Source organism: Rhinopithecus roxellana, chromosome 18, assembly GCF_007565055.1.
Source record: "Rhinopithecus roxellana isolate Shanxi Qingling chromosome 18, ASM756505v1, whole genome shotgun sequence".
Classification (NCBI taxonomy): domain Eukaryota; kingdom Metazoa; phylum Chordata; class Mammalia; order Primates; family Cercopithecidae; genus Rhinopithecus; species Rhinopithecus roxellana.
The window spans coordinates 53,651,891-53,669,098 of record NC_044566.1 but is presented as its reverse complement, the minus strand read 5'-3'; the positions used below and the strand labels follow the sequence as shown (position 1 = coordinate 53,669,098).

The window sequence follows — 17,208 nt, the reverse complement described above, 5'->3', positions numbered from 1 at the left end:
CATAAGTAGGTTTATGCGTTGAAGTGTTGAATGGTATACAGACTATATAATGCTCTTCCAGATTGAGCTAAAGTGAGGCTGCATTTTTTGTGCTATATTTATAAGGTGTTGAAATATACAACAACCAGTAGCAAGGAAAAACTAGATAACTAGTATGAGGTAATCCCAGAGTAAAGCTGTGGACTTCGACAAGCTCAGCTGGTGTTGATGTTGAATTGGACTCAGAGGTGGTGAGACATGACCATGGCCAGCTTGTCAAAAAGCAGCAATATTTAGTAACTTGCAGGGATTGCTAAAAATGCCAATAGAAATAGCAATAGAGAGGCAGTATAAAATGGTGGAATCTGGATATTAGAATCAAGCAAATGCTGACCAAAATTTGGCTCTGATATTTTCTAGCTATATGTCTTTGAACAAGTTACTTAAACACTTATAAGTGTTTGTCCTGTAGATTCCTCTTTCCTAACCTGTTTTTGCCACCTGAAAGAAACATGGAAAAATAAAGATTCAATCCCCATAAGAAAAATAAAGGCTCATGTTAACAAATCTACCTTAGCCTTTTTCTTTATAGATCAGGTATCTCTAGTTCCTTCAGGTCTTCTATACAAAGCTGCTTCCAATCCTTTACTAAATTCTTTCTATTTCCTTTCTGGTTGCTTTTCTCTCCGATTCTTGCTTACATCACAGCATCTATTGGCATAAACAAAATTGGATATAGAAATAGGATTACATCGTAGTTCTCATTCGTTTTAAAATCACTTCATACACCAGGCGCGGTGGCTCCCACCTGTAATCACGGCACTTTGGGAGGCCGAGGCTGGCGGATCACCTGAGGTCGGGTGTTCAAGAGCAGCCTGACCAACATGGAGAAACCCCATCTCTACTAAAAAAAAATACAAAAATTAGCCGGGTGTGGTGGCGGGCGCCTGTAACCCCAGCTACTCAGGAGGCTGAGGCAGGAGAATCACTTGAACCCAAGAGATGGAGGTTGCAGTGAGCCAAGATCGCACCACTGCATTCCAGCCTAGGTGACAGAGCGAGACTCCATCAACAAAAAAAAAAGAAAAAAAAAAAACATTAGCCGGGCATGGTGATGCTTGCCTGTAATCCCAGCTACTCAGAAGGCTGAGGAAGGAGAATAGCTTGAACCGGGAGGCAGAGGTTGTGGTGAGCCGAGATCACGCTATTGCACTCCAGCCTGGGCAACAAGAGTGAAACTTCATCTCAAAAAATTTAAAAAAAAATAAATAAATAAAATGACTTCATGCTATTGAGCTTCTCTGTGGATCTCATCTAGTTCATAGTCTGTTTTTACCTTTAACAATGTTTTCTATCGTCTCCACAAAGTGGCAGCACTTCTCCATCTTTTGTACATGTTACCCAGGTAGCGTTTTCTATCAATAATAAAAACCCTGCACTTGCCTGCCTAAGCTTTATCCTATGATATCTGTCCACTTTTTTAATGTAGCAAGGCTGTTTTATTTTGAATGCAAAGCACACCCTCTGCTGTGTTCATTCTTCAAATCAAATCTTACTCTAAAATTTAGATTAGCTAAAGTGACTATACTTTGCTAAGTTTTTTAAATTCCAGTTCCTGTATCCAATTATTTGTGTTCAGTATTTTTTTTCTTCCTGTGACTTCTGCCGGCTAGAAAAGTCATTACTCTGCTTCTCTATTGGAGCTGACAACGATTCTACTCCATTAGGTGAAAATCAGCAATTGTAGGTTTTCAGTTAAGTTTTGCCTGTTAGAAAAGCTTACGTTCCATATTAGGAGGGAGTACAATATAAGAATTACAACATAATTCAGTTCTTAATAGTTTGCGCTACTTTCTTAAGGAAGATGGCTAACTTGTATGAGTTCCTTCTGAAAGACTTCTGCTTTTGCATTGTTAAACATAAATTTAATAGCATAACCATGATGATCAATATCAGAGTGATGACCAGATTCAGAGTAAATCATTGAGATTTTAGGATCTTGTTATAAAATTCTAAAATCCTTATTGTAAATTAAATGGTAATAGAATTTAATAAAACATGTTGCTTACTCTCTTGGAGTGAAGCTTGAGATATTGTGTTAGTCAGGGTTCTCCCCAGAGATGGAATAGGTAGATGAGAAGGGATTCCTTGTGAGAATTAGCTCTCGAGATCATAGAGACTGAACAGTTCCATGGCAGGCCATCTGCAAGATGGAGAACCAGGGAAGCCAGTGGCATGGCCCACTCCAAGATGCCAAAGGCCTAAGAACCCAGGTAAAGTCCCCAAGTCTGAACACCAGAGAACTTGGAGTTCTGACATCCAAGAGAAGGAAAAGAAGAGCGTCCCAGCTCCAGGAGAGAGAGAGAATTCACAGCAATCCTTTGAGATATAAGTACTCTTTTTGTCCTTTTCTTTTCCTTTTTTGTCTGTCTAGGCCCCAGCCAATTTGGTGGTGCCCACCCACACTGAGTGAGGATGGGTCTTCCTTACTCAGTCCACAGATTCAAATGCCAATCTTTTCTGGAAACACTCTCATGGAGACACCCAGAAATAATGCTTTACCCACTCTCTGAGTATCCCTTAATCTGGGAAAGCTGAAACCAAAAATTAACCATCACAGATGGCCATCCCATTTTCTTCTACCTTCTTCCTTGAGGTTAAGCTTCTACTTTTCCCCTTGCTGTTGATATTCTCCTACACCCTCACCTCAACATACACACATATATGATTTACACATAGGTGAGGGAGAAGAAAATAAAAATTAAAGTAGAAGAAATTCAACCCTCTGAGATATTGCCCTAATTTTCCTCCATTAGCTTTGGCTTATAATGAAGAGAACAAAATAATAATAGTACTAACAATAACAGCAACGACAATGATAATCGTAATAGCTTACATTTATTTATCGTTTACTACATGCCTGCCATTCTAAATACTTTGTATATTTCAACTCATTCTAGCCTCAGAACAACCCTTTGGGTTAAGTACTATTTTTGCCTTTTTTCTTTGTTTTCTTTTTTGTTGTTGTTGTTGTTTGTTGTTTGTTTACAGATTAGGAAGCTGAAGCAAAGAGAATTCAAATAACCAGCCCAGGTTCATGTAGCTTATAAACTTAAGCTGTTAAACACATCATAATGCTTATCTGGGCATTAAATTGAATGTGAGTGAAGGTGAGGAATGGATATGGTCACAGATTCAATTGCAAGAAACCCAGATGAACTTTTTCCTTTGTTCTTGGTACAAATATGCTGCCTGACCGCGTTCATGAAAATACATGCCAGATTACATCCACACCCTCTATTTGTAAAACGGTGCAAATCCATGTCCTAACAACAGTGGTCAACAGCTTCATCTGAATACAGGCAGATCAGTGTTGAATGCAAGCATATTTCATGAGATGGCACCTGAAGGAAAGCAAAGTAAATGCTTGGTAAATTCTACTTTACACTCTATTTTAGAATGTCATGAGGGCCTTCCAAACTTTTGCATTTCAGCATTAAGGATGGAAAAATGGAGAAAAATAAAAAGCAAACCATCAGCACAGACTCCATGTGCTTGTGAGAGGCTTCGTGGTTTTATTGACCACCTCAGCAAACAGCCCCTGCAGCAAGCCAGTGCTGACCCACGTCTGTTTGTCCTCAGTCCCACAGAGCCCAGGCCAAGCGCCTAGCAGACATTACTTGCCCTCCTCCAGTCCTTCCCAAATTTGGCATCTTAGCTCAAGGTAATCACTGTGCAAACACATTTTATCAACTGGTAATTGCTTTTGCTAGGAACAACATGATAGATAATTGATTTTTTACATGTGTTCTTGTCGCTAAAGCTACTACCATAAAATATTGTCAAGTTCCTGCATTTTTCTTTGTAAATGAAAATCTAACACACTCTGTAAGGGTTTTCTGCCTTCTCCAACCTCCCAATTCAGATGATTTACCTTATTAGTTAACAGGAGAGTTATCTGTTAACAGCAATGAAGTGTGATTGACTTTTATGCAGCTAGGCTACATCTAGCTTCAGCTGTTATTAAAACTATATCTGATGTTGCCATCTCATTTATTTGTATGTTCATTCATTAAAGAAATATTCAGCGAACACCTACTCTGTGCCAGGGAATATACCAAGTGCTCATGAGGACACCAGACAAGAAGCTTACAGAGCAACAAAGTAGTCAGATCATCACTCATAAAAGTGAAGAATTTTACTTGCCGAGAAAAACAAATTTGGAATTTCTCTGATGATATTTGACTCTAAAATGATTTTATTAGTTTCTAAAATATAAACACAGATAAATAGCAGGAAAAGCAAAATAGAGATGAATTAAATAAATGATTCCACTCTACCTTTATGTGTGACACGTATTTTGTAAACAAAATTTAAAGTTGTTTGGGTACACAATAAAAAACGCTTCAGAGGCAAAATGGTTATTAAAGCTAAATTAAGTTCTTAGAACTATCGAATAGTTTGGTAGCTTTTCTCTTGAAACCAATTTTTTAAAATAATTGAAGACTGCAGATCATTTGACCTTTTATTGTCCTGGCTCGCTGTTTTGCAACGTAGAATCTTAACTCTCCCATTTGTAAGGTAAACAGCAACTGTGCATGAATAAGCTACAGACACGCAACCCCAATCATAGTTTTCACTTAAAACATGAAATTATAATGTACTTATGAGAAGACATAGCATAATTTTGGAAAAGTAAACAAATTTTTTTTCTTAGTTGCTTTGAGGAATAATTATGCCTCTTTTTTACTGTGCATTTGATTTAGAAATATGAAACTTTGAGGCTGGAACATACTGAAGAGGTCATTTTTCCATCCCACTGTTTTATACTTTGTACACTGATTTTCTTTTATATGTAAGCCACTCTAAATTATTTTGCAAGATATATACTTACCCCAGTGTGTAGTAGAATAAATTTGACAGTGTGTTACTTTTTCCATGATATTTGCATTTTACACTTTCCTTTTAAATATGGAATTTAAAGTATTGCTTGCCTTTGATGGAGAAACTTCAAACAGCAATGAGGACATATGAAATCACTCATTGTGTCTCGGTTTCGTTAAGATTTGACAGATATTTCTTTCATTATAAACAAATACCTTGAAAAGTCCTGTGAGATAGGCTGAAAGAAAATTAAGTGCGTTTTAAGTTGACATCTAAAAGTTGAATGATTGCATTGCACTCTTCACTTTTGAAGAAGGTAGGTGATCTAGATGGTCAAGGTAGCTTCATTTAGGCTCCAGTTCCTCTAGGTAGAGATTCTAAGTAGACAGAAAGAAGACCTAGCCATGGGTACTAAGAAAATGCAATGGAATGCTGATTCTGTGTCAAAAATGATCAAACTCTAGTTTACCACAACATCAAATAAAATCAAACAAGAATTAGTCGGGGAGCTGTGCTCCAAGTAACTTATTCTTAGGAAGTGAATATTAGTAATTCCCTCCAAAATAGCATACTCAGTAACATTTGATGGACAGAGTATAATATTGGAAAAGAGTATTCTTAGCACCTATAAAGTTTAATTGGGAATCTATGCCTAAAGCCTAATTATTTTTTAAAATCATGGTTTATTAAAAGTGTAAGGCAAAATATTAAGAACTAGTGGCATATGGATTGACTTAATCACTGTCCATTTCACTGCACTTCAAAATCAATGGCTCAATGAAGTAATAACAGCTGCCCATAGAAACTACTGTCTCAAAGGACTTTTAATGAAAAGCACCTCTCCCGCTGGCCAGGCTAACAGGTAGTAGGGACTGCTAGCTACTATACTATACAGTTAAGAATAAAATCAGTTGTTTGGTTGATGGTTCTTTTCTATGTATTTTTATTAGGGATCCAGGTCATCATTTTTGTGACATGAGCAGTTTACTTTTAACTTCATAAGAATGTTCTAAATTATAGTTCTCGTGGTTTAAATTATTTGCTAACTTATGCCTATGATTCTTGTTGTGAGCTCAGTGTGGAAGGAGAACTAGACCATTATCAGACAGCCTGACTGAAACTTCTATGGAGTGTGATCTGACCTAAGTCCTTTCCTCTTGTGTAGAAGAGGCTGGTTGTATTTGTCCTACTATCGTGCAGAGCTATTTTGAGAATTAAATATGATAACCTTTGTTAGATGACCTTAGGACTGCCTTCATCTTTGTTTGGAATACGATGAAGTATGACAGAATAGGAAAAAACATGGGCCAGAAGCTGAGTTCTGATCTTGTCCGAGCCATTCAGGAGGCTTCGAGAATACTGTGGGACATGTGCCTTTTTCCTTTGAGTCTTAATTTTATCTTCTTTTCTTTCTATCTGTCATCCACTGACTATCCAATTATCCATCCATACATGCAAATATAATTATGGTGGAGACTGAAAATATTAAATAGTGTTTATTGAGAAACTAGTACAGTTTCTGAAATGTGGTAAGTACTCAATAAATAAATATTAGTTTATCCTCCACTATTCCCAACCCATCTACTAAATACCAGAAAGAGGAAAACATAAAATTCAAGGCAAGACACTTCATTTCAACTAATTATTCTTGAGATATTATAAATGTTATACATCATTATTAAATATATTTGCTTCCAGATCTATGTTTCATATTCCTTTAATAAAAAAGTAGCTCATAGCAGCATTTTTTATAATAGCCAAAAACTGGAAACAACCCAAATGGCCATGAAGTGATAAATAGACAAATGAAATGTAATGTTTGCATGCAATGGGATACAATTCAGTAACAGGGGAATGAAGTATTGAAACGTGCTCCAATATGGATGCACCTTGAAAACATTACGCTAAATGAAAGAAATCTATCACAAAAGACCACATTTTGTATGATTCCATTCATATGAAATGTCCAGGATAGACAAATACATAAAGACCTAGTGGTTGCCAGGGACTGGCGGGGAGGAGGGATTAGGGGGTGACTGCTAATAAATACAGGCTTCCTTTTGGAGGCGATGAAAATCTTCCAAAATTGATTGTGTTGGTTGCACAACTCCTTGAATATACTAAGAACCATTGAATTGTTTACTTTAAATAGGTGAATTATATGGTATGTAAACTATCTTCATAAAACTGTTCTAAAGTGAAGAGGATTTTGTAAGTATAGTATGCTCAAAATAATGCACTGTCTTAAGGATTTCTGGTACATATCCTTTGTTGCCAATAAAGGTGGTTAGTAACAACTATTTAATCGATCCAAAATTAAGTGAGGGAAAAACCGTGTTATAAAATGCTCATTTCCTCTTCTCAGTGATTACTCAAAATCTTCAGTTAAGCGAAAGGAGAAAATGGCTTGTACAAAATGAGGCTCATTTAGTTAACACTGAGTCATGTTGATAGATGTAATTTTATTGTTTTAGGTCCTAAACCTAGTGCAGTCCTATGTGACCCTTCGAGTCCCTCTGTATGTTTCCTACGTATTCCATTCCCCCGTGGGGGTAGGAGGCTGGCAGCATTTTGACTTGAAGTCAGAGCTTCGTCTAACTTTTGTGTACGACACTGCCATCTTGTGGAATGACGGAATTGGCAGCCCCCCAGAGGCTGAACTTCAAGGTGAGTTCCGAAGACTTGGAACACTCTATAGTTTTGTAACCTATTTAGATTATTTAAGAGGATTTTTTTGCCATTGCTAAAAGTAGTACAAGCAACTTTCAGTAGATTTTCTTTTTCTATTCTATAATAAGATGATTTTACCTTTTTCATCAAAAAAACTTTAAATCACATTAGGGCTTTAAATTTGTGTAATATGGGATTATTAAATATAACGATATATTTCATGCATATTTTATCCTTGCGATCTATTTTAGGTGATTAATTATTTATGTGTTACATAACACAACATATATATTTTTCTGGATTCTAGAAAATGGATAGAGGAAGCTCCGACGAAAATAAGAAATGACCAAGGGAAAAAGTTACACATTTTTATTTCAGAAAAAAAGAAGTGCATTTAAATTAAATACAAATCATGGCCTGAATTCTAGTCATGACTCTACAACTAACTAGCTGTGAGATCTCAAGCATATTGCTTAATCTTTCTGGGACTTAATTTTTTCTGGATGATAGACAAAACTTCTAATATCTCCTTCTGATTTAAAATTCTGTTACTCTGGGATACTTTAGCTGAATGTCTGCAAACTCTGTGAATGTCACTAGCTCAAGTTCGCAAGCATTTGCAAAACTTGGTTTCAATCTCCATGTTAGACTCATAGTTCAAAGTCCACAAGCATCAATCTAATAAATCCATTAGTAGGATGCGTGCTTTTTCTTTTTCAGACATGTATTACTGTTCTGATTCCACAAACATCCGCAGTGTCATGCCAGTACTACATTTTATCAGCCAGCAGGAAAACAGAGTTAATTGTACACCTCAAATGTAAATCTACTCTCTTAAGCGGATTAAAACCTATTTATGCTCTGTTCATTTTGTTGTTGGCTTTTTTCTCCATGTTTCATTTTGAATAGCTTCTATTTTAGAGCCATGTGACAGGTAATATGATCACCCTGAGTTATGATTCCTAATTATTTCAAATGTTTTAAGTCCATGTCTTGTTTTAGAAGATGTATATTTAAGTTAATCTTAATGAGGATTTTTCTGTGGTTCCCAACCTCCACATAGGATCTGTTTGCTTCTGATTTCTGGAGCCAAATTTTATCAAACTGCTAAGTTTCTTGGGAAGGCTTCAGAGCTTTCTTTAAGTCTGTAAAATTAGGAATAATTCTAGATAACTCAAACCTATTTGTATTTGCATGTCCGAATCTCCATCATTTTGACAATTTTGTAATGCCTCTCGATTTACAGCTTCATTTTTGTAAATTCAGATTTTAAAAAAAATTGATCTATTTTAATTAATCTGTGTATTTCATAGTGACTTCACTCATGTTACTTAACAATTCATTTTGGCTCCCTTTTCTGCTTAGAAAAGAAAATGAAGGTACTTCTGCCTCCATTATTCAGAATTCTTCTGATAATACGCTTTGCCCAGAATGCTTAAAGACAAGTCAAACGTGAATTAATTTTTGGAAGGAATCCGTATATAAGAGGTCTCTGGCTACATATGTTGTCATTCTTGGTACTTTCTCCATCATAGGCTCTCTCTATCCAACCAGCATGCGCATCGGTGATGAGGGGCGCTTGGCCGTGCACTTCAAGACAGAGGCTCAGTTCCATGGCTTATTTGTGCTGTCACATCCTGGTAAGCCCTGTTATCTTTTAACAACTACTCATCACACAAAAATGAGATAGACTTTCCATCTTCACACGTTTCAGCGTGCTTCCCTGTTACCACTGAAGCCCTTAATCTCAAATGAATTATACATGTTCAATTGTCTCCATGAGGGCTTGATAATTGTTCAGCTTCATCTCATAATCCACAAAATTATCATTATGCAGACTCAGAGAAAATGCAAAATAATAAGAGTAAAATTAAAAGGAAACCCTATTGAGTTCATTTTAAGTAAAGTTTTCCTTAAAGAGCGTACGAATAATGATTTCTTTCTCTGCTTTGCTTCCATTGTGCAAATTGAATTGCAGATGATTCATTCAGCAGGCAGTTCTCTTTTCACAGCTTTTTCCTAGGTACTGTGAGAAACCCTTTTAATAGGGTCAGAAGAGGTACTTCACTTTCATATTTACGTTTTGGACATGTTAATTATGTTTAATAAGTGTTGGCTATGCAATTTTACTAACTGTGATGCACCGTGCTTTGAATATCAATAAGGCAGATAAGGCAGCAGTCGGTATAATCCCACGTCTAACTTCATTTGTTTTTTTTTTTTTTTAATAAGGGACATTTCACTAGAAAGAGCTTATTTTTTATTTGACTCTCCATATTACCAATTTAGTAACATGGAGAGTCAAATAAAAAATAAGCTATTTTTCTGCCAGCTTATGTTAGATTGGGAAAGGGAAAATAGTTCACTCAACATCTTTTTTTTTTTTTTTTTTTTTTTTGAGATGGAGTCTCGCTCTATCGCCCAGGCTGGAGTGCAGTGGCCGGATCTCAGCTCACTGCAAGCTCCGCCTCCCGGGTTCACGCCATTCTCCTGCCTCAGCCTCCCGAGTAGCTGGGACTACAGGCGCCCGCCACCTCGCCCAGCTAGTTTTTTGTATTTTTTAGTAGAGACGGGGTTTCACGGTGTTAGCCAGGATGGTCTCGATCTCCTGACCTCGTGATCCACCCATCTCGGCCTCCCAAAGTGCTGGGATTACAGGCTTGAGCCACCGCGCCCGGCCCACTCAACATCTTTATATCCTTTCTTTTTCTGGGCTTGAACTCTAACAAAAGAGAATAGAGCTAAATAATTAGGAAGAGAAAGAGGCTTCGTTGTATTTTTATGGAACTGAGCTACAAGAAAGAAATTATCCAAAAAAATCATTTTGCTTTATTGTACTTGACAGTTCTGGAAAATGAGGATTTTCTGGTGGATACAGTTTTCTTCTACATGCCTACCTTTCTAATAAACTGAATCTTTGTGTAGCCATGATGGCTGGCAATCTAAGTAAAATTAGACTCCATTCATAAATTGGGTTTGCCCAGCTGTGTGGATACTAATAGACTATTTTAAGGTCAGCTCATAGCTTCGGTGTACAATAAATGCATTCACATCACCCTTCCTTGTGCTGCTCTGACTCCCCAGAAAGTAGCTCTGAACAATCTGAGTGTTTCTGTACAATTATCTTTTGACAGAACTATAGAGCAGAAACAGCACTGAAGTGGGAATCAGAAAGTCCCATCCTAGCTGTGTGATCTTTGGAAAGTCACATAGTCACTCACAGCCCAGTTTCTTCATCTGTCAGAGGAGGATAATTATACCAACCATGACTGCTTTGCAGCCTTCTTATAAAAACGAAGCAAATAATGTATGATAGTGTATTTTGAAAACTCTAAACTGTTACGCACTCTTAATTGAACCACTATGTCATTATTTTCATTACTGGCACTTTCCTAGCATCCTTTACAAGCTCAGTGATCATGTCAGCTGATCATCCAGGCCTGACATTTTCCCTCCACCTAATAAGGAGTGAACCAACCTATAACCAGCCAGTACAGCAATGGAGCTTTGTCTCTGACTTTGCCGTAAGTGACTAAGACTCTTCATTGATTTTCTTCTGCTGCTACTGTCTGATTACACCTCAGATTTTTAAATGTAATATATCAATGTCTTCTCTTCAAAGGTACGTGACTACTCAGGCACCTATACTGTGAAGCTGGTGCCATGCACCGCCCCATCACATCAGGAATACCGCCTGCCAGTCACCTGCAACCCCAGAGAGCCTGTCACCTTTGACCTTGACATCCGATTCCAACAGGTGTGGCTTACAGAATTATCATCTCATGACTTGCAGAATCCCACTTTGTTTTTCATTTAATAGTTTAAAGAAAGAAGTATCCACACACGAATAACTTTAATTCTTGCATGCTGAAAAGAAAAGAAATCAGACAGTTAAGGAAGCAAGGGATAAAAGAATGAGGAAAGATTTGCTCTTTATCTGTTGTTAGCACAGGATGTAAAATTCGGAGTTTAAATGTATGCAATGGTTATTTTTTTCTTATCTGATCTTATCTTGTCTCCTCCTGAAGTTTGCTGTCTTGGAGATTTGAGAATTTTCCCCACACTTCTGCATTTCTTGTCTTGTTCTTCTCTAAAGAGAATGAAATCCTGTAGCTCAAACCACCTCAAAGTACCTAATTGCCATTATGTATTATAAGAAATGTGATGGCATCTTCTTTTCAAGAATTTATACTATTGACCTTCTACTGACAATGATATTTACAAGTCCTTTATATACCCAATAAACCAGCGGAAATGAGCTCAAGCAATGCTATTTAGTCCCATTCAAAAAATGACTTGACCCCACCAGTTTCGCCTTCTCAAGGACAAAAGCAATGTTACAGCTCTCTAAGGTGGCTGGGTAGGGTGTGAAAATTGCAGTGCAGTGCTTCGTGTTCTATAGTCAGTGTACAGTGAATGTGTGTAATCTGTGAACAGTATGTTTGCGTACCATCAGAACCACCAATGCATAAAAGGACTTTTGCCTTTGGTTTTAGGTCAGTGATCCAGTGGCTGCTGAGTTTAGCTTGAACACCCAAATGTACCTGCTCTCTAAGAAGAGTCTCTGGTTGTCTGATGGATCCATGGGATTTGGGCAAGAGAGTGATGTTGCTTTTGCAGAAGGTATCACTTTACAAATGAGAGGGATACTCTATTTGTCATGTATATCTTTTGCACTTTGCTTTTTGGGGATTGTGTTTGAGGGGGGAAATTATAGCTTCTTTAATGGTTTTGAGAATGTAACTGAGTCTTTACTCACGCTGACTGGTGTGGGAAGTCATTGCAATTGGGTATATGTTACTGGATATCTTTTTATTCTGAGGAAGCTAATCTCTAGCTGTCTTACCTAAGTGACTTTTGGAACAAGTCTAAATGATTTTCTTGAATGTTTTTTCCAACCTGCATAAACTTAAATGCTGCAGCTACATGAGATTGTAAATGCCTCTTAAGTGTAGGTCGTGCCTGCCTTGCTCAATGGTGTACATTCAACACCTAGCACACATACATAGCAAAAACACCTGGCACGCCTGGTAGGGGTTCAATAATAGTTATGAAATAAATAATTGAACACCGGGGGGTTTCATTAAACCCTCTTTCAGAAACAAATAAAGTTAATTAGACTTTTTATTGATACTTTCTTTCTTAGTGTTATTCCATATTGTATCAGTATATATCTTATCAACTTATTTTTGTAAACTGGACTTGAACCACAATGGGGTATTATTAATGTCAAATTGCAGGCCAGACCTTTGAAATTATTCCCACCTGTGGCTGAGCATCTGAGACTCAATAAATCTTTAGTCACTTGTGGTTAGTCTGCAAAGTGGTCTTACCTGAGGCCTGGGAATGCACCAGATCTTGAAGCTCATATGAACAGGCCTTCAACATTTGATGGTAGATGAGAGTGGCAAGGAAATAATCTCTGTGTCCTCATTGTCATAACCTGTTTACAGTGTCACATTGATATACCTTATCACATAACAGAAATAACATTTCCACATCTCCAATTCAGGTGATATAATTTACGGTCGTGTCATGGTGGATCCTGTCCAGAACCTGGGTGACTCGTTTTACTGCAGCATTGAGAAGGTGTTTCTATGCACTGGAGCTGATGGCTATGTTCCCAAGTATAGTCCAACTAATGCAGAATATGGCTGCTTAGCCGACTCTCCTTCACTCTTATATAGATTTAAAATTGTGGTAAGTGTTTTGACCCAAACAATGAGCTAGACAGATTTTTCAAAGTTCAGCCTCCTTATCTTATATTTAAAAACCAGGCTGGGCACAGCAGCCATACTACAGTCTCAGCACTTTGGGAGGCCAAGATGGAAGGATCACTTGAAGCCAGGATTTCAAGACCAGCCTGGACAACATAGGGAGACCCCCATCTCTACAAAAAATTGTAAAAATTAGCCGGGCATCATGGCACATGCCTGGCATCCCAGTTACTTGGGAGGGTGAGGTGGGAAGCTTGCTTAAGTCAGGAATTTCAATCTATGATCATGCTACTGCACTCTGGCCTGGATGACAGAGAAGGTTCCCATCTCTTAAAAAAAAAATAGAAAAACAAAATGATTATTTTTCGTAAACCAAATGGTGACATTTTATAGTAATTTGTACTTGCACAAAACAAATAGGGAAACATGCTGTCCTGGCAAAAGCTGGCTTTATCTACAGCAATCACCATTTTCCTTACTGCTTAAAGGACAAAGCTCAGCCAGAGACACAAGCGACCAGTTTTGGAAATGTCCTATTTAATGCCAAACTAGCAGTGGATGACCCTGAAGCCATTCTCTTAGTGAATCAACCTGGATCTGATGGATTTAAAGTTGACTCAACACCACTCTTTCAGGTAGGCCAAAAGCAAGCTCATTTGTAATAGCTATGTACCCACATACAAGTTACGGAACATTTATATGCCTCAGATGTCTCATATATAAATAGCAGTAATAGTAATATTGCATACAGTTAATGGGAACATTGAACAAGATGTGGCATAGAAACCACATTAGCCCCTTACTGGGCATATGGTGAGTACTCCATAAACCCAGCTTTTATTATTTTTGTTAACAATATATCTGGCTTTCATAGCTTTTATCACTTTTCTTAATGTATTAATATTATTTTAAGACTATGTGTAATGAAGAGTCTTATTTAGCCCAGAATGTAAATCTGTGTCTGACAGTCGAGTAATCTGCTTTTCTTATTCAAAACATCCTTCCTGCTGACTTTTCACGCACATCTTAATTAGAGTGATCTTGTGTGAACTGCTGAACTCAGGAAAGCAATTGTGCACAGCTCCACTCTCAAAGATTTCAGAAACCAAGATACAAACTCCTGACTCAGGGATCAAAGGTGGATGGGGACACAGGCAGCCACCACAACACTGAGCAGACAAATGCCATAAATTTCAAGATGTGCTTACACTGTAAATCTCTGTCAGAGCAAGTGCACCCTTCAGGATATTTACTGAAAATTAACCCGACAGGACGGCCTGGAGAAATGTGTTATTTTCATTCAACCTAAGGAAGGAATCTTAAGAAAGCGTGTTTGTTATTCTGAATCTTTTCAAACAAGAAGTTGAAATATGATATGTTTTATTTTTATTCTTGCCATTAAATCTCAAAGCATCTGACCTCTCTAAATCCTTCATGCTTCAAAGACTCATCAGAAAATTCCTCCTTTTCCAAAACCCCAGAAAAGCTTGATGATTGATTTTTTTTTCCTCTATGGTCTTTTATGCAATAAGCAGCAAGACACGGTGAAAGGAGTCCTGAGGTTCAGAAGATTTGAGCTATAGTCCTGCCTCTGCCACTAACTAGTTGAGTAACATTGGGCAACTCAGTTAGCTGCTGTATATTCTTATGTGCTCATTTTTTTAATGAATAAGCTAGACTCTATAACCTATTAATAGGTCTTTAGAACTCTCCCATTCTATGACAACAAGTACCAAATATTCACTCCCTTAAGAGTTGCATGGAATGTATCATACAGTGCTTTGCACAGAGCCTTGCACCTAGTACTCATTCAGAAATATTAAGTAAGTTAATTCTGCAGACTAAAATAAATCATCATTTATTAATATCTCTGCCATTAATTTCTCTTGCAAAGAATGGTGAATTAGGTTGATATGGTATCTAGTATCTCCTAACAAATAGAGTTGTGCTTTCTAGGTCGCTCTGGGCCGAGAATGGTATATACATACGATCTATACAGTGAGATCAAAAGACAATGCCAATCGAGGTATTGGCAAAAGAAGCGTGGAGTACCATTCTCTGGTGAGCCAAGGAAAGCCCCAAGCCACCACCAACAGCCGGAAGAAGAGAGAAGTCAGGAGCACACCCTCGCTGGCGTGGGAGATTGGTGCTGAAAACAATAGGGGAACAAACATCCAGCACATTGCCCTGGACCGCACCAAGAGGCAGATCCCCCAGGGGAGAGTACCTCCGGATGGCATCCTCCCCCAGGAGCTCGACAGCCCCAGCTCTGCAGTCAGCCTGGTCACTGTGGTGGGAGGCACCATGGTAGGGTTACTCACCATCTGCCTCACTGTCATTGCAGTGCTGATGTGCAGGGGCAAGGAAAGTTTCAGGGGGAAGGAGGCCCCGAAGGGCTCCAGCAGCAGTGAGCCCATGGTGCCCCCACAGAGCCATCACAATGACAGCTCAGAAGTTTGATGACCGCAGGTAGAATTCACCTTTTCCTTAAGTGCGTCAGAAAAGATCACAATGGAACCCTAAATACTTCTGGTAAACCATAGAGGATGGAGGATGTCTGTGATGAAGCTGCTCAGAGAATATGACTGTACTAATGTACTTTGATTTGAATTCTCCATACTCTTTTGTGTATCAAAGGACAAATTAAGACATCTTTCCTCTCGCCCCAAAGGCAGCAACGATGTACTCACATGTACACAGAGCCATGGATAGATGGTGAGGAATGTACTCCTCATTTTAGACATATTCTCTATGCGGTGGAGATAAATGTATTAAAAGGTGCTAACAGACTCTCTTACAAGTATAAGAGGAGTCTACTGTTGCTATTTCAGTGTGAATGTTGAAGGTGCAATTATCACATTGTTTATTCATTGTATAACAGATTATTACTAGAAAGGTTTTCCTTGCTAGTCTGGAAAACTGGTGAACACACTGTTTATTATGACAAGTTTTCAAATAGGTGAAGACAGTGTAGCATTGTGAACAGGGGTGGCTCAACCCACAAATCAACTGATCCACTACTTGGGAGACAGTAGAAGGAAAGATCGAGGGAAGGAAGTTCACTCACTTGAATTTGAATTGCTTCTCATTCTCATCAGACTCTCCTTGTTTTGTTTGCTTATTTAATTTTAAATTAAACCAAAGAATATGTTAATTCTGGAAGAGATTTTTAAGAGATACTGCTCTGTTTGGGCATATAGTGAGTAACGGTAGAGCTCTTGCATGGTAATATACCTTATTGGTGCTCAACATTTGTGGGAAATTAGAAGGTTGGTGACATTTTGGTGATGAATAAATGCCATAGCGTTAGAGTCACTACAAGACAATGTTCTCTAAGAACTGAGCCTAGATGTTTGCAGTATTGAACCCATAAATGATAATGCGAAACATTATTACAAATGTTGAAGGGAGAACGTGGTATGGATTAATATAATGGGTATAATCAGAGTGCCTCTTATACATACTTTATAGAATAAAAGAACATTTTGACAGATGACAGATGAGGTTATCCCTCAGAGTAGCATAATCACACAATAACATTTAGAACTTAAATTGACTATAGGACATTTTATTAACTTTCTATTCAGCGTCTGGTCCAAATGATGGGACTCTTTGCAACTATCATTCCAGAAATGGTCTTGAAGGTGGCCAGAATCATTGATCATATTTTTCTTTGATTCAAGAAGGCATCACTCTGGCATCCCCAGTTCAGTGAACTGGTACAATGTAGTCCCTCTGAATGTTTAAAAATATCATTGTAACAGTGCTTACCATTCACCTCACAAAGCCAAGGAACTTGAGTGAGCTTCCTTGGCAAGCTTCTCACTGCCTTTCTGCATCAATGTGTTTGTTACCAAATCGCAGACATTTTGCTTAGAAAGGGAAAACTTCAGCTTTCCAAAAGCTAGTAAACATGTTTCAAAGAAAAGTAAGGTCAGGAAAAAAGAATAATGCCTAC

The 17,208-nt window shown here is 37.9% G+C and overlaps 1 protein-coding gene across 1 annotated transcript in view; it reads left to right on the top strand.

Moving 5' to 3' along the window:
* Positions 1–15,710, top strand: part of FREM2 (FRAS1 related extracellular matrix 2) — a 196,017-nt gene extending 180,307 nt beyond the window's left edge. Inside the window, exons 17-24 of the mRNA XM_010360807.2 lie at positions 7,338–7,530; positions 9,069–9,173; positions 10,930–11,057; positions 11,156–11,290; positions 12,030–12,156; positions 13,046–13,233; positions 13,739–13,885; positions 15,207–15,710. Of these exons, the coding sequence (XP_010359109.2) occupies positions 7,338–7,530; positions 9,069–9,173; positions 10,930–11,057; positions 11,156–11,290; positions 12,030–12,156; positions 13,046–13,233; positions 13,739–13,885; positions 15,207–15,710 (1,527 nt within the window). The remainder of the gene's footprint in view (positions 1–7,337; positions 7,531–9,068; positions 9,174–10,929; positions 11,058–11,155; positions 11,291–12,029; positions 12,157–13,045; positions 13,234–13,738; positions 13,886–15,206) is intronic.
* The last annotated feature ends 1,498 nt before the right edge of the window (positions 15,711–17,208 follow it).